At 41.1% G+C, this 27,238-nt stretch overlaps 1 protein-coding gene across 6 annotated transcripts in view; it reads left to right on the forward strand.

Annotated features, from left to right (window-relative positions):
* The window catches only part of LOC100705703 (cell division control protein 42 homolog), a 20,108-nt gene extending 1,847 nt beyond the window's left edge, over positions 1-18,261 (forward strand). The window contains exons 1-6 of one of the 6 annotated variants that reach the window (XM_025902629.1): positions 801-1,197; positions 9,920-10,024; positions 14,334-14,406; positions 15,023-15,132; positions 15,312-15,488; positions 17,591-18,261. In XM_025902629.1, the coding sequence (XP_025758414.1) occupies positions 9,920-10,024; positions 14,334-14,406; positions 15,023-15,132; positions 15,312-15,488; positions 17,591-17,680 (555 nt within the window). In that variant the 5' untranslated portion in view covers positions 801-1,197 and the 3' untranslated portion in view covers positions 17,681-18,261. Of the gene's footprint in view, positions 1-800; positions 1,198-1,270; positions 1,539-2,961; positions 3,140-7,947; positions 8,243-9,588; positions 9,845-9,919; positions 10,025-14,333; positions 14,407-15,022; positions 15,133-15,311; positions 15,489-17,590 lie in introns of those variants that run through there. The other 5 variants (XM_025902630.1, XM_025902628.1, XM_005457525.4 and 2 more) reach the window with 5 other exon arrangements.
* Positions 18,262-27,238: the final 8,977 nt, after the last annotated feature.

Consider the following 27,238-nt stretch of genomic DNA (forward strand, 5'->3'; position numbering starts at 1 on the left):
AGTCTACAGTGACCGTAGACGGTTACGTCTTCTCATTGGCCCGGAGTCAAGACACTGTAGACTTTGGCCCAATAGGAGCGCCGAATCCCACTGTAGACTACCAATCGTCTGTCGATGGAAATTGAATCACCAAAACAACAACACGCAGCGGGACAGCAAAGAAGCCGGCAAGTCCGCTATTTTTTATGGAAACTGGCATTTCTTTTATGTTTACAGTAAGTTATAGACTCTAAGACGCTCCTGGATTTAGCTGAAATTACACGAGGCTGAATAGCCCATTTAACTCTTTTACTTTAGGGTAAATGTTAGGTACGCAGTAGCCAGCATCTAATGTATTACGCCCATTTCTAGTCTTTTTAGACGCTACAGCTGATGATGGCAACACTAGCAATTCAAGTTATAAATCCAGATGCCCCTGCACATCATCAGCAGGCCGGGTGAGAAGTATGGTCTTCACCAAAATTCCACAGGAGCTGCTCAACCGAGTCGCTGCCTTCACTCACGCACTGAGGGTATCCACGCATGGCCTATTCAGCCTCGTGTAATTTCAGCTAAATCCAGGAGCGTCTTAGAGTCTATAACTTACTGTAAACATAAAAGAAATGCCAGTTTCCATAAAAAATAGCGGACTTGCCGGCTTTGTCGCTGTCCCGCTGCGTGTTGTTGTTTTGGTGATGCAACTTCCGTCGACAGACAATTGGTAGTCCACAGTGGGATTCGCCGCTCCTATTGGGCCACCATCTACAGTGTCTACGGTCACCGTAGACTCCGGGCCAATGAAAAGACGTAACGATCTACGGTCACCGTAGACTTTGGGAATCAGTGATGGGAATAGCGCCGTTATAAGTTCAACAAACAGACGGCAATGAATCAGTCCTGGGGGCGGCTGCGTGGCCAGCGGCTGAGACGAATCAGTTCAGGTGGGCGGCCACGTGGAAGACGGCGGCGGCCACTTAGCCGGTCTGGAGGCCAGCTGGGAGGAAGACGGCGGCCACTTAGCAGGTCCGGAGGCCGGCAGTGGCAAGGAAGTCCAGTCAGCGGCAGGTGGAGGGTGGCCACTGACGCCAAATCCGACGTGGACATGGCGGAGGCATGGCGATCGCTGGTGCCTAGCAGCTGCAGGCGACGGCGTGGGAGCCACTGGGGCAGGGCCAGCAGGTGCGGAAACCTCTGGCTGAGGACAGGCAGGGCCAGCAGGTAAGGAAACCTCTGGGTGAGGAGCAGCCAGGCCAGCAGGTGCGGAAATCTCTGGCTGAGGAGAGAGAGAGCTTACAGCTGGCTCTGGGTGCTGTGGCTGCAGATCGGGGAACAGAACTAGAAACTGACTGGGAGTCTGACTTGGAGGCTGAACAGCAGATGACTGGACTACAGACTGGACTGCAGATGACTGGAGGACAGGAGACTGAGCTACAGACTGGAGGACGGGAGACTGAGCTACAGACTGGAGGACGGAGACTGAGCTACAGGTGACTGGAGGACGGGACACTGTGCTACAGGTGACTGGAGGACGGGAGACTGGGCTACAGGTGACTGAACTGGTGAGTGAGCTACCGGAGAGTGGGCTACTGGAAAGTGGGCTACTGGAGAGTGGGCTACTGGAGGTGAGGCTAAGGGCTGCGCTGAGGTTGGTGAGGCTGGTGGCTGAGCTGCACACTGGGGAGAAGGTTGAGCTAATGGTTGGGCTAGAGATGGTGACAGTGCTGCAGCCTGGGCTAGCAAACCTGGTGCTTGAGCTGAAAACATCTGCTAATTTACCGAGGGATTGAGCTAGGGCCTGAAAAGCTGGATGAGGAGGTGGATGAAGTGGTAGACTAACAGGTGGAGAGGCTAGCCCTTCCGAGCCTCTAGGGAGGTCAGGTTGGATCCTGGCTGCCCTCACCCTGGGTGCTGGGACAGGTACGGGAGCTAACTGGACACCAGTCACCCCCACCCGAGGAACAGGAACGGGTGCAGGAGTGGACTGGGTCTTAGCTGCCCTCGCCCTGGGGCTGGCACAGGAGTGGGTGCTGGCTGGGCGTCAGCTGCATCAGCCTGAGGGACTGGTGCGGGGACGCGTTGAGCCCTAGCTGCTGGAGGAGCTGGTGCAGGGACAGGCTGAGCCTTTGCTGCCTTCACCTGAGAAGGTGAAACAGGTGAAGGGGAAGGCAGAATCTGACCCACCTTGCTAGCAGGAAAAGTCTGAGCAATGGGTGTGGAAATAATGACTGGATGAGTGATACTGACAGGTTTAGTGGCGTGAATATTTTTAATAATAGCCTGGGATGATGAAACAGTTTCTTCGGAGGCAGGATGGTGAGTATTAATTGGATAGTCCAGAATATGGTCACAGTAAACAGTGTTTGGCTTAGGAGAATGGTGAAAAGTCTCTGGGTTGTGATGGGGTGAAGGAAAAAAAGTCTGTTTTGCTCACCGACAGATACTGCTGCTCCAGACGAGAAGAGTGTGAGCCTCGCTGCTCGGTGACATTCGTCTATCCTGGACTAAAAGGAGATGCTAACGGTAGACTGCAGCGAGAACTGCCAGCATCTGAGCAAGCCAGACTCTGTCTGTCTCTCTCATCATGGTCATCTTAATGCAACACACAGTAATAGCAGGTTTTGTAATAAGGCAGATCGCGCTAACATAGTATGCAATGTTAGTCGATTATTTACCTGCCGTATTAACGGGAGAGGACGTGCAAACGTTACCACTGCTGCCTAGTTGAGATTCACGAGTCCGGAGCGGAATTAAAAACACGACATTCATTTAAGGTTATCGCGTGTTCTGTGAGCAAATGCTTTTGCATATTCGTAGTGTTTCCTCCCTTAAATGAAATATCTACTTTGCAAGTATTGCAAGTTGCCCTGTTGTCATCCGTTCTCATACAGTATAACCAAACTTTTGAGCATCTGAGCCGCTTAGGCGCCATGTTTCCTGCCAGGTAAATGACGCTCCGCAATGTGGTGACGTCATTCGAGGCGACTGGAATCGATAAGGGAATTGTTTGCAAAAATGACAAACAATTCCAATTAATTGAAACAGTGGGAACCGGTTCTCAACAAGAACCGGTTTTCGATTCCCATCCCTAATGACAAGACAATGACCAGGATGAAACTGAGGACTTAAATACACCGGCTGAGTAATGACTGATTGGAGGCTGGTGAGTGAACAGCTGACCATAATTGAACTAACACACAGGGAAAGGCTGACACAAAGAACAGGGAGGGAAAACAGAGAATAAACTGGACATGAAACAAACTGAAAACGCTGGGTCAACGACCCAGGAACCCTGACACAATATATACGCGGTTTTTTTTTCTGAATACTTTTGTCACGTTTACTGTCTAAGGACAGCGCTAGCAAGCACTCTCTGCTTATGACCAGAAAAGAAAAAAATAAAACAAAAAACATCTCTTTTGTGTTGGTGGAAAAATGTACAATGTTGACCAATCAAAAAATTATATGGCAACATGACATTTGGTTGTTTAGGAAGACGGGGAAGTTTTAGGAGTGACGGCGATAGAGAGAGAAAGAGAGAGAGTGGGAAAAAAGAGAGCGAGAGCGAGTTTTGAGATGTGAGAGATTTGTGAAATAGTTGATTGTGTAGTTAGTGTGTTGTCTTGTGTAGTTAGTGTGTAGTGTAGTGGATAGTTTTGTGTTGTGAGTCAGAACAATGAGGCGACTGCTTAATGTTAGAGGTGCTGCCAAAAAGCCACCAAAGGCAGATTACAGTGTAAACAGTGTCTCCAGATAGAAGACAGGAGGAGTGATACACCTTCTGCTGTCAGACCTGCAGGTATCAGGCTGTGATGTTCTCCTTTATCTTATAGTGGAAAGTGAAAGAAATTATTTTTTGGGAGTGGCACAAATAATTTGTGTTGCATCTTATTTAATGCAGAACACCTGATTGTTATGTAAATAGTTTGAAATGGTTATTTAAAAAGGGTAAAAGGTAAATGGCTGCAAATAACTTTGTTTGCAAAACTTGTTTGCATAGGATTTTAAAATTTACAATTTATATTTGCATTTAAAGTTATGAAATATGATTCAATAAACACATTTGTGGTTGTTATAGTAAAAAATATAACTTTTTTCTACTCAGATTTTATGTTTTTTTGTCTGATTTTAGATCAGTTGTGTTAATACAGTATGTCAAAATGAAAACAGAACTGCAAATTCAGACATGTGAGGTTGTGCTGAAAAGAATGATACCAAACAAGGCAAAGTTAATAGATTTTAAAGGTGAAATGTAGAGGGAAAATCAAAAGTAGTCAAAAACGGCCAATTATACTCTGGACACCAGAGGGTTAAACATGTTTTTAAAGTAACGCAATAGTTACTTTTCCCAGTAATTAATTACTTTTAGAATCTTGTAACTCAGTTACTAACTCAGTTACTTTTTTGAAGTAGTAACTAGTAACTATAATTAATTACTTTTTCAAAGTAACTTTCCCAACACTGATGGGAATAGAGCAGCTGCGAGAGAATTCAACATTGAAGAATCAATGATACGGAAGTGGAGGAAGCAAGAAGATTGAGTTGAGTAAAGTTTGAATTATCTGACTCTTTTGTTCCGCTTAATGTGCCTTATAATTCGGTTTGCCTTATGGTCCGAAAAATACGGTACATCATTGTATGTGAACCAAACACCTTTACAAACTGTTTAAGAATTAAATTTACAGTATTTATGCATTATGTGAGGACTTCTGTTTTCCGGCAATGAAGTAAAATGCATTGGCCACTAGCACCTGCTTAAATTTTACTTCCTAAGCCCCACTTTGCTACACGAACTTTTTCGGGCCTTTTATGAATGTCACGCTCGAAGGATGTCCAAGGCAAGGAGACAAACCGAGAAAAACCTTACTGCCGAGAGTTGTGCTAATGCTTGCGTAGCAGAGGATGCTAGTGCTACTCTGATCCCGGCACTTGTCGCCTTGCTTGAACAGCACAGAACAGCCATAGCTGCGGATTTTAAGGCTACATCTGATGTAATTAACAGTAAGCTCGACAAGATACAAGCGGAAGTTGCAAATCAAGAACTACGTATTGGTGAGCTTGAAACGAATGCGGAGGATGTTGTTCAGCTTTTAGCGGCACTCGAAGCTAAGTATGAATCATTACAGGAGAAGAACAAACTTTTCAAAACTAAACTTTCTGACCTGGAGAGTAGAAGCAGAAGGCAGAACATCTGTGTGGTGGGTTTGCTGGAATCGGTAGATCCGGGTCCACGGCCAACTTTTCCCGGCTGGTGGTGGAGGTCTTCGGTGTTTGGTTGATTTGTTCTTGTTTTCCTTTTCTTTTCCCTTTTTTGTTCTCTTCTTCATCTCCTGAAAATAGGGGCCCTGCCTTAAGTTTAGGGGCTAGTATTTAACGGTGCAGGTATGAAGCTCGTGGTATGGGGAGTTCTTAATTAGTATGGGATGAGAGCAGGGGCTTATGCGGTTGCTGTTCAATGCAACCTGCTGGGGTGATATTGGTGGGTGGTATTGTTTTAGTTTTTTTTTACACTGTGAAATTGGCACTCCTTCTTTAACATACGGCAACTTTTTAATATTATCTATACCCCCAACTATGTTGTGCCTGAATGCCTTATTGCTATGGATGCGGAAAAAGCATTTGTGGGAATATTTGTTTTATACTTTAGAAAGGTTTGGAATGGGCCATTTATTTTGCTCATGGATTAAATTTCTTTACGCAAGTCCCATGGCTTCAGTGGTAACTAAATATCACTACTCTGACTATTTTAGGCACTACCGTGGAACAAGGCAGGCCTGCCCTTTAAGCCCTTTGCGTTTTGCCCTTGCAATTGAGCCATTAGCAATTGCACTCCGTGGCAGCGGGGACATACAATCATGTGAGAAAATTAGGACACCCCAGTACATAATGGTCTCTTTATTAAGAAATGTTAACATATCAATGTCCAAACATGTTTTCATGTATTACTGGAAAAGAAAGTGACTTAATTGCAATTAGACAACAAAAATTTAAAAGAAAAATTACGCATAAAAAAAGATATGAACAAAGATGTGTATTTTAATGGAGGAAAAAGTTAGAACACCCTACCCCCTAATAACTAGTGTTGCTCCCTTTGGCTGATATAACTTCAGTGAGATGCCTTTTGTAGCCTTTTACCAGTCTCTGACATCGATCAGTAGAAAGTTTGCCCCACTCCTCAATGCAGAAATCTCTCAACTGTGAGATGTTTGAGGGTTTTCTTGCATGTACAGCCTGTTTCAAGTCACCCCACAGCATCTCGATAGGAATAAGATCAGGGCTTTGACTTAACCATTCCAGAACTCTCCACATCTTAGTTTTAGCCAGTCCTTGGTGGATTTGCTGGTAAGCTTTGGGTCATTGTCATGTTGCAGTGTCCAGCTCCGCTTCAGCTTTAATTTTTTTACAGATGGTTTCACATGTTCTTCAAGCACCCCCAATACACAGTCGAATTCATGATGTATTCTGTGATGGTGAGCTGGCCAGGTGCTGCTGCAGCAAAGCATCCCCAAACTATGATACTGCCACCTCCATGCTTCACAGTTGATATGAGGGTCTTCTCTTGGAAGGCTGTATTTGGTTTACGCCAAACATGTCTACTGTTCTGGTGTCCAAATAATTCAGTTTTAGATTCATCTGTCCAAAGAACATTATTCCAGAAGTCATGGTCTTTGTCTACGTTGGCTCTGGCAAACTTCAGTCTGGCCTTAATGTTTCTCTTAGAGAGTAAAGGTTTCCTCCACACAATCGGGTAGGCAATTTTTAAATTGTCAATCCAACCTCTAGGGGCATAATATCAGCCTTTTTCCAATGCTCTTCAGTAGCGGCTATCAAATCTAAATGGGAACAGGACCCTACCTTTCATATTACAGATGAACTGTGGGACTCTGTCCTTAGTAAGGTTCACAATATATCAATGTGTGTTTGACATACACTTATCCAATTTAAGTTCATCCGGGGCATTGGTCCAGGGTTAGGCTGGCGCACAGATACCCAGGGGTGGATCCAACCTGTAGAAGGTGTAGGGGTGCTCCTGGTACATTGCTTCATATGTACTAGTCATGTCCGTCGTTGACCAACTTTTGGAAATCTGTTTTCCATACAATTTCTGAAGTCCTGCGGCATCAAATTGAACCAGAGCCACTGTGTGCTATGTTCGGTGTGGTCGAGAATCTGAATCTGCCCAACTCTAGACTTAGCGTTAAACTTTTCATTACTGCTGGTCAGGCAAGCTATTTTTCTTAAGTAGAAAGACTCTTCTCCCCCCTCGCACGCGCAATTGGTTAACGATATAATGCCCAGTATGGATTTAGAAAAAAATGAGAGCTGAGTTAAGAGTGGTGAGAATGACATTCCTGCTGTGAGATTTGCACAAAAGCAACAGAGGAAACAGGGCAGCAGATACCATGCACTGGGCGTCACCAGGATGGACAGGATTAGAAATGAGTATAACAGAGGGAGACAAAGTTAGAGAGGCAAGGATGAAGTGGTTTGGACATGTCCAGAGGAGGGATAATGGATATATTGGACAAAGGATGTTGACGACAGAGCTTCTAGGCAGGAGGAGGTCTTGGTTTTCTTTGGTAAAAGCAAAACTAAAACCTTATGTACACAATTTCACAAAAATTATCAAAAACTTTTATAGATCAAAAGCACTAAAAAGTTTAAAACCTTGTGCAATAAGTGAGGAAGGGAACTTGAATGCATCACACTCCAGCAGGCGTGAACAGGTAGAACATAAGGTAGGCACTGTCAGTGACATAAACTACAACTTACTGACAATAAAAACAGCAAAACTTTCAGTCTCACCATGGCAACCAATGAAACTGAGCTGTGAGGCAATGATTGTATTTTAACCCAAAACCATGATCTAAAATACCGAAGTTTTCATTTCCTGAAGGTTTTTTTTTGTTTTTGTTTTTTTTTTTACAAAATACTTCTTACAAAGTATAAAAGAAAACAGAAAGTAAGTAAATAAAATGTAGATTATGTGTTGTTGGTTTGATCCACGTGAGATAAAACTGGAATGAAGTGAAATAGTTTCGTTTTTGAAAAGAGTGCAGAACAGGACTGACTGGATGATAACACAATAGCACGCTCAGAAGATTTCCTAGGTAGTGTCTGAGTCGCCATTTTTACTGAGAGTATATTCTCGAGGCCGAGCAAATTTCAGATCAACGTTAAAATACTGATGAACCGTGACAGCGCGAGGACGCTGATGCTGTAATTATACTGAAAAGCTCCGGACTGACCTGGAGAACATACTGAGGTAGGCCACACCCCACAAATCACCTCTGTGAAAATATCAGGCAAGCATTCATTTGTTTTGCATTATTTGAATTGTGCATATTGTATTTTACAACCAGTTACATCTTGTGTAGACTTTTGTCTAACACTGTGCTGTCAATCATCAGTTTTTGACTGACACAAGAGGAGTTAGAGAAGATTGAGAGACTTAAATTAACTGAAATCCCCAAAATCTTTACAAAGACTTTTTCATACGCTTTACTATCATTTTACATTGAAAGTAAAATGTATTTAAAACTAGCAATAAATTCAAAGACCTCTTCTTTAATGTTGTGTTTTGTTATTTATTTGTTAGAACAGAAGTAATGCTAACTCCCAAAAGGTTGATTCTGTTCATCTGGACGTAACGTTTTCAGTGGGAGAAACAGTTCATCACTCATCCAAATGACTTCTTCAGTCTCAGCTGACTGCAGGTTTCCCCAACCTTATAATCAGTACATTTACACAGTGACTGAAACTAGCACCACTGAATGAACAATTGGCTGTGAGGTCAGTTCCTTGATCATTAATATGCAAATTCGCATGACCATTGATCAACAACTACTGATCAAAGACCATTGATCAATGGCCATGAGTACCATTCACAGAGACTTGGGGAATGGCTGCAATCACAGCATTGTAAGATGACGAAAAGATGTAACCTCCGCAGTCTATTTAAACCTACAGGCCAGTGGACACTCTTTCAATGATGAGGATGTACACATCCTGGACAGGGAGGAATGCAGGTTTGAGCGGGGAGTCAAGGAGGCCATTTACATGAATCTTTAATCAAGGAGGGGGCCTAAGGGTAGATTAGAGAATATTAACCCAAATAGGACTAGAGGGTTAAGTCATAGGGATTTAACTTGGGTTACTCACGTCGTGAGACTGTTGCAGAAAGCCAGAGTACCTAGAGAGCAAATAAGTCAATAGATATAGACCAAAACTAATGTTGATTACAGAGGACTTAAATGAAAAGGCTGGGTCTCAGGAGGATATGACAAACTAATCTTCTGCTTGCTGTTGACACTGTGTCGGTGAATCGCTCAACAGCGACATCTGCTGGATTTGAAAAGTCATTGCAGGAACCCTGGAGACAGACTGAAGTCTACGTTCATTAACTTTTACATCTAGACAGCAAACGAGTGATCAGTAATCCTGTTTAGTTAACTAAGTGAAGATAAAGTCCTAACTCAATAAAACAGAATAACACTGAGTAGAACAAAAATAATAAGATTGACTAATACGTGTTTGTGAAAGTGGGAGTTCATGTGTATCTGTGTGTGAGTGGAGAACACAGGCTTTATGGTTTATTATTAAGAATGAAGAAAAAGAAGTTTGTGTAGCATCTTGGGGCCAAGGTGATATCCTACAGATATCGCTGGAATTCATTCATGACGAGTGAAACCCGTAAACACACAAACGGCACTGTTAACACGCTCCTATCGTCCTCTCAGCTTCAGTCACGTGATTTTTCTTAAAGCGATACACGCACCGGTGCGAGGTCTGTGTTTGACACATGCACCGATGCTTCGGTATTGTTTGATCAATTACTGTCAAGTCGAGGCGAGTCGCGCCGAACCGAGTAAGTGGAAAAGAGGTGTTATTTCCTGATATCGATATTTTTATTTCCTTAATTCTGTGTCTTCCTTTTCCTCAGATGAAACACATTAAATGTGTGGTGGTGGGTGACTATGAAGCAGGAAAGACCTGCCTGCTCAATTCCTACACCAATGAAAATTTACCCTTTAAAGATTTCCCCATGGTGAGTATCCGAAAACAGCACAGAGTCAAGTGACTTCCATTCATCAGCTCTGAAACGGCTCAGAAGCCAGCTTGTTATTAACTTTAGCGTGTTCTCTGGAATACTTGGTGTTTGGCTCCATCCTGTCACACAGGAAGTGGTAATTGGTTGTAACTATGTAATCTCTGCAGGTATAAGAGTGAAAGCAAAGCTCTGTGCAGTCATTGTGGTGCTGACACAGGGCTGGACTGGGGATCATTTTTGTTGATTGATTGATATAATACAGTTGACAATAACTTAAAGTTACACTTTCACTATTGGCAGTGGCTCATGGTCAAAGTAGCCATTGGTTTTACCAGAAATTTCTGCCTTCCTAATTAAGTCCCTCCATCTATTTTCTTATCACATGAATTTCATCTTCTGCCATCTCTTCCTCACTTCTCCAGAGCTAGTTTAAATTAAATTAAATGTACCAGGTGAACTTCAAGAGCACTACAAAGAAATATCACAGACACTTTGCCACTCAAACTGTCATGGTCGAGTTTTGTGGGTTTGTGATTCCTTTGTTTTGTTCGTGAAATAGTTTATGTTCACGGTATTTATTTATAGTCTTTTGGGTATGGTATAATGTTAGGTCAGTCTGTGTTTTGTTCCCTGTGTCTTGTGTTTAGTTTAACTCCCATCAAGGTTCACTGTGTGGCGGGTAGAAAATTGGACCAAAAGTGCAGGACTCTGAAGATATAAAACTCAAAAACCTGTTTTATTATTTATAAGTGCTTAAATGCATCACAAAAGCAGGTCAGGGGTGCCGGTTTAGATCGCTGGGACGAGCGGGTGACCATGTGCTGAGTGGCAGGGAGTGGCCGGCCTGGGTTGAGTCTGACCCACGGCTCTTTCATGCATTTCTTTCCTTTCTCTTTGTCTCTCTTTACTGAAAAGGCCAAAAAGAAAAAAAATGTTTGAGTTTTTTTTTTTAAAGCAAAAAATGCTTCTTAGAAAACGCGTGACAAGGGAGGACACAGTGAAGAACAGAAACAAAATGAGGGGTTAAATACATAAGAGGAGATGAGGGCAGAGTGGAGATGCCTTGGGCAAAAGCGAACATAACGCACATGAGATGAAAGACTATCAAAATAAAACGAGTTGTTACAGAACACGGTAACCGAAGAACACAAAGACAGAAGGGAAACCAACACGGAGAGAAGACTGACATCATACATGAGACACAAAACACAGAGATGAAACTGGGACAGACTGGAAGACAAAGGAAACTGTCGTCATTTGAAGAGCATAGAAAACAAAACTGAAAAGTGCTAGGAAATAATATAATACTCACAAAGACTAAACAGAGCTTGAAAACAGATCACATCTTAAATCCAAAAGAATGACTCATGAGCACACAAAAACTCAAAACGCTGGGTCAAAGATGCAGGACCATGACGACTTCCTCCCACATCATTATGTTAGTGTCCCTCAGCTATGTTCCCACCTGTTTCCTCTCTCCTCATCAGCCATACGTTGACAAAAACGAATGCAGTGTTCACCTTATGACTCTTCACCTCATGTAAATTGTGCTCAATGACAAGGTCATATTTCCTGGGCAATAACCTGTGAATTGTGATGGACTGTGAGCTGGATGAGCTACTACATCACTGCCACTGCTTATTCTCTCATGGATTTTATAAATATGCAACATCTCGTTCCTGCCTATATTTTCCAGTTGTTACTAACAATCTAACAACTCGTTGTCAGTGCTGTAGTTGTATCTTAAATCTTTAAGTCATCAGGCCTTAAGTTGAATAACCAGAGTGTCCTCTCTAATCTCCCAGCTGTGCCCTGCATACTTTGTTTAATCTTTGCTTTGTGTTGAGCTGTTTCATGCCAGTACTGGCTCTTGTGGTGGTGTTTCCTGTCACTCAACTAACAAATAACCACCACAGTAAGAAAACAGGTCACCTGTAACATTGTTACAGTATTTCTGACTGTTGTTTCACACTATGTAACTAAAAGTTGAGAATGAGTACAGATAAATACATTTAAAAACACGTTCTAGTGTATACGTCTGTTTCCCTCCGGTTCTTTTCGATGCGTCTGCAAGATGCCAACAATGTGGACGACGAATTGAAATGCCCTAAAACTAGAAGTGTTACCATTTGGAAGTCAAAGCCAAAATCACAATACTGTTCTTTGGTTTCTGTGCTTGGTTTTTTAGTTTTAGTAACCATAATAAGTAAAAACTATGTTTTCAAACGGTATAACTGTCGCTCCAGAAAAACCCGTTTGATCTGCTGGCAGTTATCTTGAAAACAAGATGATCACGATCAAAGTATTTGTCACTGGAATTCATTTCACTGCAAAGCTTTTGTTTTGGTAACAAATGGAGCTCTTTCCTTTACAGTGGTGCCATTTGACCTCTCACTTAAAAATCTAACTCACTCGCTGTTTAGTTCAGCTCCCACCAAAACCACTAAAGAGAGCCTTTCAGCCAAGGATGTCAATCTGAAGGAAGTATCAGTCAGAACATTTAGTCTGTGCGTGACCACGATGGTGGCATGTGACCAGTGTATGATTTGACTTCATGTTGTGACTGCTGTGTGGGTTTCTGGTATTGTTAAAATACCTCTAACTCCATCTGTCGCTATCATAGTTTTAGGCCACCACCTTCTGATTGGTTGCCCTACACAGACAAAAGTTCTGAGCACAGACAGAAGGTTTCCTTTTCTTTCTTGCAAATCATATAGTTTGGGCTGGAGCCAGTGACCTTGAAACCTCCTTCAGTAGATCTGTGATAGATCTTATCATGCAGCGAGTATTTCTCCTTTAGTCACCTTTTTCACCCACTATGTGTTTTTGCACCACTGTGCATTTAATCATTAGTTATTATTAATCTCTGCATCTCACTGAGCCTGGTTCTGCCTGAGGTTTCTTCCTGTTTCAACAGAGTATTTCCTTCCCAGTGTCGCCAAAGCTCTTGTTCATAGGTCATCAGATTTTTTTTTTTATTGATTTTTTTTGGGGGGGAGGGGTAGGTTTTCTCTGTAGTGTTGCAGGGCCTCTTACAGTATAAAGTGTAGTAAAGGTGTGATGAAGCCCCGTGAATGTGTCGAATCTTTCTGGCCGATTGCTTCTCGTAGAGGCACAAAGATCACACCATTCAACGGCTCATTTGGAAGTACTGACATCTACTGGTCATTCGTTGTACAGCAGCCCTGCTGTGATAATACATGTGGGCTGCATAACAGTCGCTATATAAACGTATTGATGTCTCAATTGCAGAATACCCATATGAGGTCCTGTATAATATAAATATATACATACACACTCACCCCTCACTAACCATCCTCTTTGAGACTGATTTAAGACTGATGTCATTATTGGGCGAGTTCATGTCAAAATGCTCCGTATATGCTTATATTTTTTGCCTGTTTGGTGGCTCCATGATGTGCAAGATTGTGATAATCCTCAGAATCACCTCAGATCCAGTTCACACAGAAAACTAATTTCTGCATCTTTTCAGCAGCTTGCATCACAGAACGCGGCAGTCACATCATTTCAGAGAAACGGCCTCATTTATCTTTGGTCTATGATATTCTGAGAAATGATACGGGCCCACCCACGGGCTTCATTTGGACACGTCCCCTTTACTCAACCACAGGCCCCACTGAAGCCCTGAGCACGCTGTTGTTGTGACTTGTGTTATATAAATTGAATTGAATTGAACAGAAGAGCAGGTATAACTTAACAGCTATAGCTTTGAGTGCTGCCAAGCAGAGGGAGAACCCTGCTGTCTGCTCTCTCTTGACAGCTATATTCTCACACAGTACATTCAGTTATTATAGTGACTTTGTGCTAGAGACCTAGCAGGTTGCAGACCACTGAGTATCTGATCCAACACTGCTCAAGATCTACTTACAGTTCTGTGAAAACGAAAGGTCAGTGATTCAGTCTCTGGCTCCTCTATTTCATGGGTGTCCTTTGCCAAGATGATGAACCTCCAACTTGCTCTGACACATTCATGTGAGTGTGTGGAATGTATGAGCACCTTTAGGGTTTAATAAGAGTGGGAAAATTTCACCAATTTATTCTGTCAACATCCACAAACATGTTTTGTTTCAGCAGTGTAATCTTTTTACATTTGCATGTTTAACACTGGAACTACACGGCTTTGGTTCAGCTCCACAGACTAACTGAGACGACACTCGTTCAGAGGTTTAACTAGTCCAGAAGTCTACTTCCAGTTTTGTTTGGAGTACACCTGCAATCACAGTTTTTCACAGGTTTACTTTCTTTTTCTTTCTGTTTCCTTACTCCTTGCCTTCTGTCCCCCCAGTCGTTTGCTACCTGTGTGAGGACAGTGATGATCGATGACGAGGAGTACAGTCTGCAACTGTGTGACACTTCAGGTAAAAAATACACATAAACTGAAACTAAACAGATACTAATAGCAACAGCTGTAGCATATTTATAGTGGTAGCAGTGTTTCCTGTTATGAGCTGCTGGTGATGGTTAGGATCCTATAGAAATTTGAAATTTTGCTACACTATCTTCAACCTTTCAATCAAAAACAAGGTGAAAATCTCCAGAAAAAAAGTTCCTCATGAAATCTTTATTTTTGGGCTGCAGCTCCATGGGACCCACCTATGAAACACAAACAGTTATCTGGCAACAGCTGTCAATCAAAGCAGCCATGCCACTAACTTTAAGCCTCACCAGTATCTTGATGGGTGATTTAGAAAATCATTACCCACCATACAGTTTCTATGAGGGAATAAACCAATCCAGAGAGGATAAAACTGTGTTTTGTATCAGGTTCAGAATGTAATTATTTCTGCTGTGAAGTTGGACATGTTAACAAGTGGAGTTAGTCTCAGGTGGATATTAAAGGAACTGCAGTGTTTCTTTTTTCACTTCAACACCAGCTTCATTTTTCAGCCCTGGAGATAACTGAATACATTTGCATTGCTTTGCTTTGGTTGCACTGTTTGTTGCTGATCATTATTTGTGTGTCTGCCTCTGTAGGTCAGGAGGACTACGAAAGAATACGACTTAACACGTACACCGGCACCGACGTCTTCCTTGTCTGTTTCTCTGTCGTATCGCCCTCAACCTTTCGGAACGTCAGAGAGAAGGTTTGTTTAGTTTGTTTTTGTGTTTCATTTCTAATTTGATGCTCATTCATGTCCTTCACTTTAATTACTTACATAAGTAAAAATATAATGAGCCAAACTCTAAGGATAAACACACATAGGGCAGAGATCGTTAGGGTTGCAGTGAAACCGCATCAAACCTGTAGCTTGTCTTTTAACAGTGGGTGCCAGAGATTTTACGCTTCTCTCCAAGGATGCCGTTCCTGCTGGTCGGGACTCATGTGGATCTGAGAGATAACGAGAACACCCTGGAACAAGCCCTGACCTTTAAGAGTGGAGAGGAACTGGCTCATCAGCTGAAGGCCGTTAAATACATGGAGTGTTCAGCTCAGACTCGGGTACAGAGAGAGAAAAATAAGTCTGCTGATGGGATTCTCTGTTGAGAAAGAAGCGTTGGTATCTATAAAAATGAAAGAAATATGAACATCATCATTACTCACAGAGTCACAGGAAATCTTTACACTTAATAAAAAGGCATCAAAAGCCATGTGTCAAAAGCTAGTGAAAGTAAAAAGTAACTACAAATATCCAGTTGGAGTCCTGGTTACAAATTCCTGATATACCTGAAACAACTATGAACTGCAACGATCAGACAAACTGTTGCCCCCCATCCTGCCTACTTGCCTAAACGTTCATCACCACATGGTGGCTCAACACTCACCTGTTTTACAACATCTCCCAACACTTTATTAGCAAAGCACAGCGAATATTACCGAGCATAATATTTGAAATTGCAACATAAACTAAATAACAAAGTTCAAAAATGACAAATGACAAAGATTAAAGATCATAACAAAATTTTTAAGTATGGCTCAACATATTCGAGTAAAATACTGGCCTGAGTGCTCTATGGCTCCAATACCTGCAGCACCTCACCCAGAAGGCTTTGGCATCCCATCTCTGTGGGTGAGCCCAGACCCCACAGGGGAAGCTCATTTCCACTGCTTACATCTGCAGCCACTGCCCTACGAATCAGTCTGCCAGTCTCCCGCTCCACTCTTGCCTCACCCCTGTTCTTAGGCAGCAGCTCCTCTCCCCCCATTTCTAACTGAGAACCGTGGCCTCAGACTTGGAGGAGCTAATAGTCGTTCCTGCTGCATGGCTCTCTGTAAGAGCTGCAGTTCATCAGGCAGTGAAGCCTAAAGAACCAAAGCATCCTCAGCAGAGAAAGAGGAAACCCTCTGGGCCTTGGCTGTGCCTAAAAGTTAATAACAATTATGAATAGAACCTTTCTCAGAGTGACACTGAAAAACTAGTTCATGCATGTATTACTTCAAGGCTGGACTACTGTAATTCTGGCTTCCCTTCATTGGCTTCCTGTTAAATTCAGAATTGAATTCAAAATCCTGCTCCCCACATACAAGGTCTTAAATAATCAGGCCCCATCTTATCTTAATGACCTTATACAATATCACCCCATTAGAGCACTTCGCTCTCAGACTGCAGGCTTACTTGTTATTCCTGGAGTATTTAAAAGTAGAATGGGAGGCAGAGCTTTGAATTTTCAGGCCCCTCTTCTGTGGAACCAGCCTCCAGTTTGGATTCAGGACACAGACACTATCTCTACTTTTAAAATTAGGCTTAAAACTTTTCTTTTATTAAAGTATATAGTTAGGGCTGGATCAGGTGACCCTGAAACCCCTCTTAGTTACACTACAATAGGTCGAGGGAGCTGGATTCCCATGATTCATTTAGTGTTTCTTCTTCACTCACTATGGGTTTATACACCTCTCTGCATTGAATCATTAGTTCTTATTAATCTCTTGCTCTCTTCTACAGCATGTCTTTTGTCCTGACTTTCTTCCCTCACCCCAATTGGTCGCAGCAGATGGCCCCACCCCTCCCCAAGCCTGGTTGTGCTTAAGGTTTCTTCTGTTAAAAGGGAGTTTTTCCTTCTCACTGTCACCAAAGCGCCTGCTTCAAGGGGGTCATATGATTGTTGGGGTTTTTTCTGTTTTCTTTGTATTATTGTCAGGTCTCTACCTTACAATATAAAACTGCCACGCACCTTTGAATATGTTCAAGAGGATAAATACTTGATGCAGTGTGTTCAAGGACCAGGATAAAAATGGCCTTTCTCTTCCTGAATCTGAGGTTTGACCAGTGCCTTTCAAGGAAGGAAAGGTCTGTGGTAAAAAAGGGAGCCACCTCCCCAGTCTGCCAGCCCAGAGTCACTGTACCCAACTTCCATGCAATGTTTCAGCGGCACGTCAACAGGACTGCAGAGACCATCATGATTTATCACATCTTAGATTTTCCTTGTAGAGTATCAAGATAAACAGTTGATATTCACAATATTCCTTGTTTATCTTGATACTCTGCAAGGAAAACAGGAAATGGATCTCTACTTTGATCTGATAACTCCTCCACCTCTTTCTGAAGTGGAAATCTTTTTTTCCCTTTTGTTAAATTTGAGTGTCTCTTTCTGTCTCATTTCCAGGAAGGAGTGAAGGAGGTGTTTGAAGAGGCCATCCTGGCAACTCTAAATCCTACAGATAAAAAATCCACTTACATCTGTGTTCTGCTATAGGTAGAACAGTAGAAGGAGAAGAAGAAGGGGAAAAGAAGGCTTAGGAGGAAGACGGGGAGGTGGACCCAGAATTATTAACCCATATGGGAACAGAGTGTTCAGCCATAATGGCACAGGCTGGAGTCTGTGAATCAACATCATAATTTATTAATTGATTTTAAATAAAAATGTTTTACATTTTAAAAATAGATGTGTGTGTGGGTGGGAGGGGGTAACTTAGGAAGAAAATTAAACATTTTTACAGCAGTAATCTTTTGCCTGCCATGGACCGTTTTCCCTCCTCCCCTTAGGATGGAGGCTGCACAGCATCCTGGTGAGACTGAAGAATTGCTGCTTTTCTGGATACTGTGACAGTGTTGAACTGTGATAAACTTCCACACCTCTGAATGCACAATATACATTTTAAATGATTTAATAGGTAGTTATTTTGTATTATATTTATTTACTTTTTTATTTCATATAAAAATGATTATATTTTTAGTTGGCTGGTTACTATTTTTGATTGTTAGTCAGAGACCTGAGTAACTGTGCTCTCGTGTTTTCTTTGTGGTGAATGACAATAAAGAATCCTTTAAACTGTACATTGTAAAGCCTCTGTTAAATTGTCTGAATTAATTCCTGATTAGAGCTAAACATTTAAAAGTGCTTAATATATTTGACACATTTAATACTCAATACATGAGAGAGCTCACATCCAGACACGCATCCCTGCTTTTGCTCTGGCAGCTGTTAAATCAGTGGAACTTTATCCCACCTAAATAAAAGTCAGGCTTTCTCCTTTCTGACCAACAGACTGAGAGTTTTGGCCTAGAGCTTTGATCATCATGTATTTTTCATCACTATGACACTACATTTTTTTATCTCAAAATTAAAAAGGTTATTTTTTTTTTACAGCTTCTCTCTAAAAATGTCTGAATTCGTTTACTGATTATAAGTAAACATTTGAAATGTGTTTAATTCAATTTGCAGATCTAATGCTCCCTACATGAGAGTGGACACGTGGGTTACATCCGCAGAGCAGATGCAGTGTCCACACATAGAACTCTAGGGGGAGCCGCTCCACAGGTTTTCAGTGGGCCCTGGTGGATCTGGTATGTAAATGACCTGGGTTCATTTTGATTGGCAGACTAAAATGGATCCTTCAGACCAACACGGCATGGAGGCTGAGACCCGCTCGCTCCTTTGTCTGACTAACAGCAGCAACCAGGCGTGAACCAGACGGAAAAGAAAAAATTAATTAGCCCTCCATTCACAGCACAGCCCGATCTCTCTCTCCTACTCCCATCCTCTTCTTCAATGCCTTCTCCCATCAGCCTTTTCTCCGTGCGTCTTTGTGTCTTTTGTCTGAGCCTCTGAGGTCTTTGTGTTCGAGTCCTCTCAGCTCATCTAAAAACTTGAGTCATCATCCTTTCGCAACAGTTTCTAACCACAGTGATCACTGATACAAACTGCAGAGCAACATGTTTACAGTTGTCTTCTGTAGAGATCTAGCCTCATCATGTTCGAGACATAAACCACTCAAATGAGCTTAAAGGCCATTTATCAGATCTCATTTAATACATTGTTATATGCAGTTACACCTCTGGATAAAAATAACCAGAACACAATCCCATCCACATAAAAATGCAGATTTTTATCCACTGAAAAACTTTCAAGTGAGAGTTTCCAAAAGTGAGGAAATAGAAAAAGTAGAAAATCAGTGTATAAAATGTTGGTTTTCAGGCTTATATGCAGAAATGTGTCTTTGTTGTGCAGATGATAATAAATAAAAGGTCATTCCACACCAGGTAGTTTGCAAAGTGGTAAAAGATGAATTCATACTCATTTAAATCCATTTTAAGTATCTGGAGTAAAAGTACTTATCATACAGACTAATGTACATGATATTAATGACTTTATATGATACAGGGGCTAAATACGGCCTGAGGGCCAGAGATGGCCTGCAAACCAACATCAATAAGATGCAGCAATATGTCAAGAGGAGTGACAACACTGAGTCTGCACTGCTTTGACTCAATGAACTTTGCTCTGGCTCATATCAGACCTTTGGCAAGAGGGAGCTGTATTGTGGTTGTAAATAAATGTAAGGGAGAGAGACTGATGAAAAAACTGTCATTTACAGGAAAGTATTACAACGATGAGACTTCATGTGGAAGCTGCAACAGTTTGTGGAAACATTTCGGGAGCTCATGCTAAGTTTAGTATCTTTCTTTGTCTGTAGTTAGTAAGGACAAAGTTAATACATTTGCAAACATGCAGTAAGATTATGGAGAGGCAGAGCGATCTCAGTGTATCACCTGATGAATATGAGTGGCTGCCAGGATGGAGTTGAAGGAGACCACCTTTGCAGACTTCTAGTGCTGGACATCTTTTATCCCCTCTAGTGCATGGCCCTTTTCTCACCTTAAGTCAGAACAAAATATACTGCTGGGTAGCATCATCAGATGGACTAGTAAGTAGTATTAAAATACTTAAGTAAATGTACAAAGTTATATTCCACTCCTGGTAATATCCTTGCTCTGATGTGATTGTGTTGGCACTGGGGGGGGCTGATGCCACCTCATTTTCCCCTTTGTGCACTCACCTGTGCACCAAAGTGCTTTACAGAAGACAAACTTATTATTTGGTGTTTTAAACATTTTTTTATGTTGTTTTGAATTTTTACATTGCAATGTGAGTACATCACTTTAATTTAGATGGTATTAAGTATAGTATACAATGTAACCATAAAAACAGAGATCAAAAGAATAAAAAAAGAGATAAAAGCCCTTCATACCTGAGCTTTTATGTGCTTCTGATCAGTTTGTTTACTGATTTTGTTTTAGTTCGGGTTTAATCAAAATAATGATGGGCTTTCTCAGCTTTGCTGGTATTTCATTTGTTTGTGGACGTGCTAGACTTCTGTACACCATGAAACTAAATGACAGCAATGTTTTTATTTAGAGCTAGTCTTCATATTAGAATTACAGTGAAACATTTAACTTGGGTGGACCTAGTATGCTTTCCCTTATTACTTGTCTCATATCTTTACAGTGATGGATGCTCCTGGTCAGAGGTTGGTGTATATACCAGCAGTTCGAGAGAACCAAAAGGTCAGACTTCAGACTCATCGAAACAGTCAATTTTAGGCATTTTTTTTCTACTCCTGGCTCTGTATGATGTTAGTGAAAGTCTTAGAAGCCCCACCCACCTGCTGTTTAAACAAGGAATCCACCAGTATGAATTTTTCATGTGTAATGACGATGCATGACTTTGATCATCTCTGGGTATTTGCATTCATATAGTCACATTTAGTCACATTTTAACCACACATTCATGCCACGTGTTATTCTGTACACTTCAAGCACTTTATCTACATCACATTCATGGCACCTTTTGAATGAGCAACTAACCTAACCCGTGCATGTCCTTGGACTGTGGGAGGAAGCCAAAATACCCACACAAGCATGGGGAGAACATTCAAACTCCATACAGAAAGTCCAGGAACCAGGAATGTGTGGTTAAATGTGGCTCGTGATGTAGAGCACATTGTTTGGTCAGTAAGACTAGAAAAGCACTTTGTAATTGTGCAGATATCACAGAATAAACCAGAACTGAACTGAATGGATCAGCTCACTGTGACCAATATCAGACTCAAACATTAGATAGAACCCTCTGTTTGTAAATAGCAACCATTCATAAGAGATTTGGCTTAAAGGGGAGGTTCTACAGCAGCTTGTTTCAGACAACAAAATAGATGAACTGAGAAGATAAATAAGGATCATTTTTGTAGGCCATGCAAAGCTACTCTAATACAAACAGAGCTGAAAAAATTAGTAGACTTTAAATTTACTGACAATCGATCGTCTGATTTATCTTTTTAACTTTGATAACTAAAAGCAAGTTTTTGTGAGTGGAATAACTGCAGCTCAGTATCGTTGTAGGTCAAATAAAATCAAATATTTTTTAAATGAATAATTTGCACATCACTTTTGACTTTTGTTGCCTTGTACAGTGAGCGCTGCCTTTCTTCTTCAGGTATTCTGAGGTTTTTGTTCATATTTTGTAAACACAGCAACTTCTCGTCCAAACTTTTTTTTTTCCATTTTCAGAGAATTTAAGTCCCAATAAAAGTGAAAACCCACATCAAACTGTCTCCGGATCAGTTTCACTTTTACTTTGAGGAACTTGATGATTTATTGCATTTGTGTGGCGGCCATCTTGCCTCTGACACTTTGACTGCTGTCTGTCCCAAAGTGCCTCTCTCACTGCCGCTACTGCTTGGTAGTTTGGCTGGTGAATATTATTGGATGTCCATCTGACCTCATTATAATTGTGTTGCTATGGGCAACCAGCATGGAGAATAAGGAGGGAGGAGAGAGCGAGAGAGAGAGAGAGTTGCATCATGGGATAGAAACCTGACCTCTGCCTGTTTTTTTTTCTTCTTCTTCTTCTCTCTGTGGACGCACATGTGCAGCCATGCACGCACGCACACACACACACACACACACACACACACACACACACACAGTTTGTTTAAACATAGATACATAAAAGAGGAGGAGGAGAAACATGACATCCGTTTACTGCTGAATGTAAAGAAAAAACCACAAGACTCGTGGTGAACTTGCACACAGTGGACACTGCTGTTGAAGGAAACCAGCACTGTTTGTGGTTTGTCAGGTTCATTTAAACCATGCAAAATATAGCTAAGAGAGGTGAGTTATGTGTACATTATTACAACATGACTAAAGTTTCTAATAGTGAGGTCAGCCCATGCACAAGGCCAAAAACTCAGGCTTTAAACTGATCTGAACACTCAGTTTCTTGTTTAGATGAAGTTATAAAGAGGGAAATCTTGGATTTCCGAGGGACAGCCAATCAGAAGACTTAAAACATACAACATAAAACTAAACATGTTCAATCTGGACGGAGCGCAGAGTGGATCAGATTGTGAAACTGAGGGACGCCGCGTGTTATTGCTTGTTTCTCCCCACTGACCATTTCTTGTTGTTTAAATGTCGCTGCTGGAGTGGTTTCCAAATGGTGTGTCCAGTGCAAAGTCCAGGTGTGCTTTGGGCTTTTGTGTCAACCATTCATCACTCTTCGAACTGCTTAGAGAGTAACGAACAAGGTTGAAATTGGCACATTTCAAAGGGTCTTATTGATAACGAGGCGGTAAAACAGATCGTTCTCAAGCACGGTGCGAACCACAGCTAATTAAATAGTCGCTGTTATAGTCGGTTCAAACGAGCTATTAAAAGTCCCTTCATCTGACAAAATAGAAATAAAAGAAGAACTGAAGATGTTTCAGATGATACTTATGTTCTCTGTGTCGTAATGTGTGTATTTTTATATTACATGGCAATGAAGCTGCTTCTGATTTTGAGTTTTTCGTTTCAATGTGTGTGTGTGTGTGTGTGTGTGTGTGTGTGTGTGTGTGGGCTTTGTGCCTACGTGTGGGTTGAGATTTAAACAATATAACCGTGTTTAGTGCGTGTTTACATTTTGCGCTTGTATTTAATTTTTTTAGTCTCTATGATGTTTTTGTGTTTAATTTTGTGTCCATGCAGATATATTTTTGTACGCATTTCCTCATATTGTGTCGCTATCATTTTATTTTACTTACACCAACGATACTATTTAGTGTATCGGTGCTGTAGTGTTATTGAACCACATACCTTGTGCACCTTTATTCATCCATATCATGTTTGCATATAAAGTTTGTGTATTTTTGTATGTCTTTCCAAATATTGTGTTTCTATCTTTTTATTTTCTGTGTTTACCTTCAGATTTTATTGTTATAAAAAACCATGTGTGTCTTTGTTATAGTGGTGTTGAAATGTAATTATCTTTTCATTACATTTCATGTTTGTGTGTCTAATTTTTGTCTGCACTCAGGTGTATTTTTGCACTATTTTTATGTCTTTTTATTTGGTGTGTTTCGTTTTTTATTTTATGGAGTACATGTTGGTCTATCCACAGAGCATTTCATTTTGTGTTTCCATGTTTGTTTCTCCTGTTTGTTTAATTCACCTTCCATGTTTCTTTGTGTCTAGTTCTTTATCTTTACTCCATACTTCCTCGTTTTTGTGCTCACATGTTAAATCTTGCGTCTCTCTTTGTGTCTGTGCCTCCATATTCTTGCTCATGTGAGTCATTATTTATGTGCAGTGTACTTTTATATGGGTGTGTGTGTCTGTGTCTGGGTGTGTACATGCGGCTGCATGTGTGTGTGTGTGTGTGTGGATACGAACCCGTCGGCCTGTAATTTTGTGTGTGTGTGTGTGTGTGTGTGTTTCTGCGTGCGTGTGTGCGTGGGAGGTGTATATATGTGGGTTTGTGGAATGTTTGTGTGTTTATTTCTGTATGAACTATCTGCAGACATACTGCTGTATGTGTGTGTGTGCGTGTGTGTTCATATGCAGTATACAGTGAGATACACAGACACAGAGATTGCCTTCATCTCTGACATAACTGGTTACCATGCATACTGTGTGACTCTGACTATTATGGGGTGTTCTTTGTTTTGTCACGACGTGCCCTGGTATGGAATGGGAGGGGGGAAGGGATCAGGGTGTGTGTTGGTGTGCACGAGTGTGCGTGCGCGTGTGGAGGAATATGTGTGTGTTTGGGGGAGTGTTGCAGGGAAAGCATGTCGGGTTTGTGTATGTGTGTGTTGAGCAGAAGATTGTGTGGGGGTTGGGCGTGCGTGTCTGCGCAGACGTGTGAGCTTATAATAAGTGCATGAGAGAGAGAGAGACAGTGAGTGCACGCATATGTGTTTGAGAAGGTAAGATAAAATGGCAGCTCCTGTGTGTGCGTGCGCAAGGCTGATTGTAAAGTTTACTTTTGCTCCTTTCACACCCAGAAGTCAGTTTATACAGTCATAATTACCCTGTTTTTGATATTTTGGCTCCTCATTTTCCTCTTGAATTTGGCTAAATCCAGGAGTGTGGGGGTTTGGATATATTGTTTATATAGCACTAATTCACAACAGCAGTCAAAGAACCTCCACTATCAACTAGAATGAACGAACACTTGGTGATGGCGGGGAGGAAGAACTCCATTTTTACAGGAACAAACCTCCAACAGAGCAAGACAGGGGGAGTCATCTATATAAAAATAACTATGGAAGAGTGAAATAATCATAATTGGTTTTTTGCCCTGTTTTCTTATATATTGTGCTCTGTTATCATGTATTTATTTATTTAATGTTTACAGGTCTCTGTTTTTGCTTCACTGATAGTTCAGTTTGGTTTTTAATGTTTTATGGTGGCTCAGCAGTGATTTTTGTCTTTGTGTATGAGAGAAAGTGAAAGAGAGAGAGGCTATGCTGTTGTTGTGTTTCCTTTAAGTACCTTGTGCTGCAAAGTTGTATGAAAAGTGCTATACAAATAAAGTTTTCATTGATTTGATTGATTGAAAAGAAGTAAGAAGAGAAGAAATGATAAGTGTATTAAGGAAAGTACCCCAGCAGTCTGAGCCTGCATCAGCATAACCAGGGGAGGGTTCAGGGTCATCTGATCCAGCCGTAACTATGAGCTTTATCAAAAGGGAAAGTTTAAGCCTAATCTTAAAAGTAGAGACAGTGTCTGCATCGTGAATCCAAGTTGGAAGCTGATTCCACAGAAGAAGGCCTGAAAACTGAAAGCGCTGCCTCCCATTCTACTTTTAAATATCCAAGTAACCACAGCTAAACCTGCAGTCTGAGAGTGAAGCACTGTGCTGTGATGATATGTTAGGATGAGGTGTTTATGCTGGCGTCTCATCATTCACCTATTATGTCAAAAGAAGGATTTTGGGCCAGTGATGAGAGGAATTGTTTTTTTGTGACATTACAATGAGTCCATTGGATTTTTCTGAAGATGACATTTGTGTTTATCCAAGATTTCAATCATTCAGTTGTTTTTTGTGGAAGTTGTGATCAATTAATATCAGTTATTAAGTCCCTCTCACACACATCTGACATCATGCATATATGGCGTGACTCGCTTTAATGGATTTTGCTTTCTTTTTAAAATTTTCACTCTTTAACAAAAGAAACTACTTGCTTACTTATTTTTCATGAAGTCCCAGATGGCACTAAATATACAGACTGTAATGGATTTTTTTTCACGGTTAAAAGTACTGTTTTTAATTAACCTCTGCACATTTTCGGCATTATGTAATGTTGCTATTGTTATTAAAACTGTTGATATTTCTCTTTACATCTTTGGCAGGCTACCATAAAGAAAAAAGGTGTTTTATTTACGTACTTAACTGGTAAATAAAGTTTATCTGTCTCACTACACCATCTTGTGGTACAAACTGGTATTACAAGAAAGTACAGCCTAGCCCTACTTCAACTTTAGTTGATATCTTGTTAATGTAAAACAGTTCTGCATTCAACTCATCTACCACCCAGTGTCCTTTCAAAATTCAAGGCTGGCACTCGACCTTAATGTCATGAGTGTAAAATAAATACCACCGGGCTAACGCGCTGCCTTTGGTCCTGCGAATTGCGGAAGATCTGAGGAATTGGACTTAACTTTGACTCTGTCCCTCTTGGTCTCTCACATACTAACTTATTTTTCTGGACATTCTGTGCCAGAAAAGTGTACTACTTCAGTAGTATATTTTATATTGTATATTTTATTTTCTCCTATAAAACTCCCACGATCTCCAGGTGGCACATATAGCATTGGAACACATCCCATTGGACTTCATGACTTGCCTGATTGATCCATACTAAAACAGTTAAAACACAACTAAAACTGTGACAACCATTTCATGAGCGTGTTAATGTGAATGTTAATGTGTCTGCTATTGTCCTGATAGCTTTTTTTTGTTTTTACATAAGAAAAAACTGTGGTCAAAATCACTGATTCCTTTGTCTTATACAATGAATATGTAGCTTGCAAAGAAGAATAAAAATATGTTTAGGTATGATATGGAATAATATGATATGTTAGTTTCATTTGACCTACTAGCCAAACCTGACTGGTTAAATAATGTTGAACTGTAGGATATTCACTTATACAAACTGATTTTCCACTCAATCTTCTCTGTGAGTAGAAAGAGGTAATATTATCCTGTAACATTACATTCAGAGATTAATCGAGTTGTAGAATAGCAGTACTGGAATCAAAAGTGTAATTATAAGCTTCATACATATGAGTGATGAGTTGCTCAGTTTTATTTTTGCAGACTGGAAAATCTGAATAGAATATTAGAAACCAAGTTTTCTCCCAAAGCAACTCTCTGGCAGGTCCTAAATAAAGAATACAATCTGTAAATATTTATAAGGGATCTGAAAATGGGGCAGAAGAAGAAATAACCAAAACACAAATGTCAAAGAATAAACTGTCAATGCTAGAAGGGACAGCATCCATGCAGAAGGTCTCACTCTGCGTTGACAAAACAGTTGATCAAATTTCCATCGGACGTCTAACGGCTCCACTAAGACTAACAGTTTTTCAGGACTTCCCAAACATTGGGACATCTCCAGATAGCACAGTTAACGCCAAAAAATCCCATGGATGCTTGCAAGAGAGGGAAACAGTGAAATGTGAATAGACCAGCATATGATACCTGGTT

This window comes from Oreochromis niloticus, linkage group LG22 (assembly GCF_001858045.2).
Source record: "Oreochromis niloticus isolate F11D_XX linkage group LG22, O_niloticus_UMD_NMBU, whole genome shotgun sequence".
Classification (NCBI taxonomy): domain Eukaryota; kingdom Metazoa; phylum Chordata; class Actinopteri; order Cichliformes; family Cichlidae; genus Oreochromis; species Oreochromis niloticus.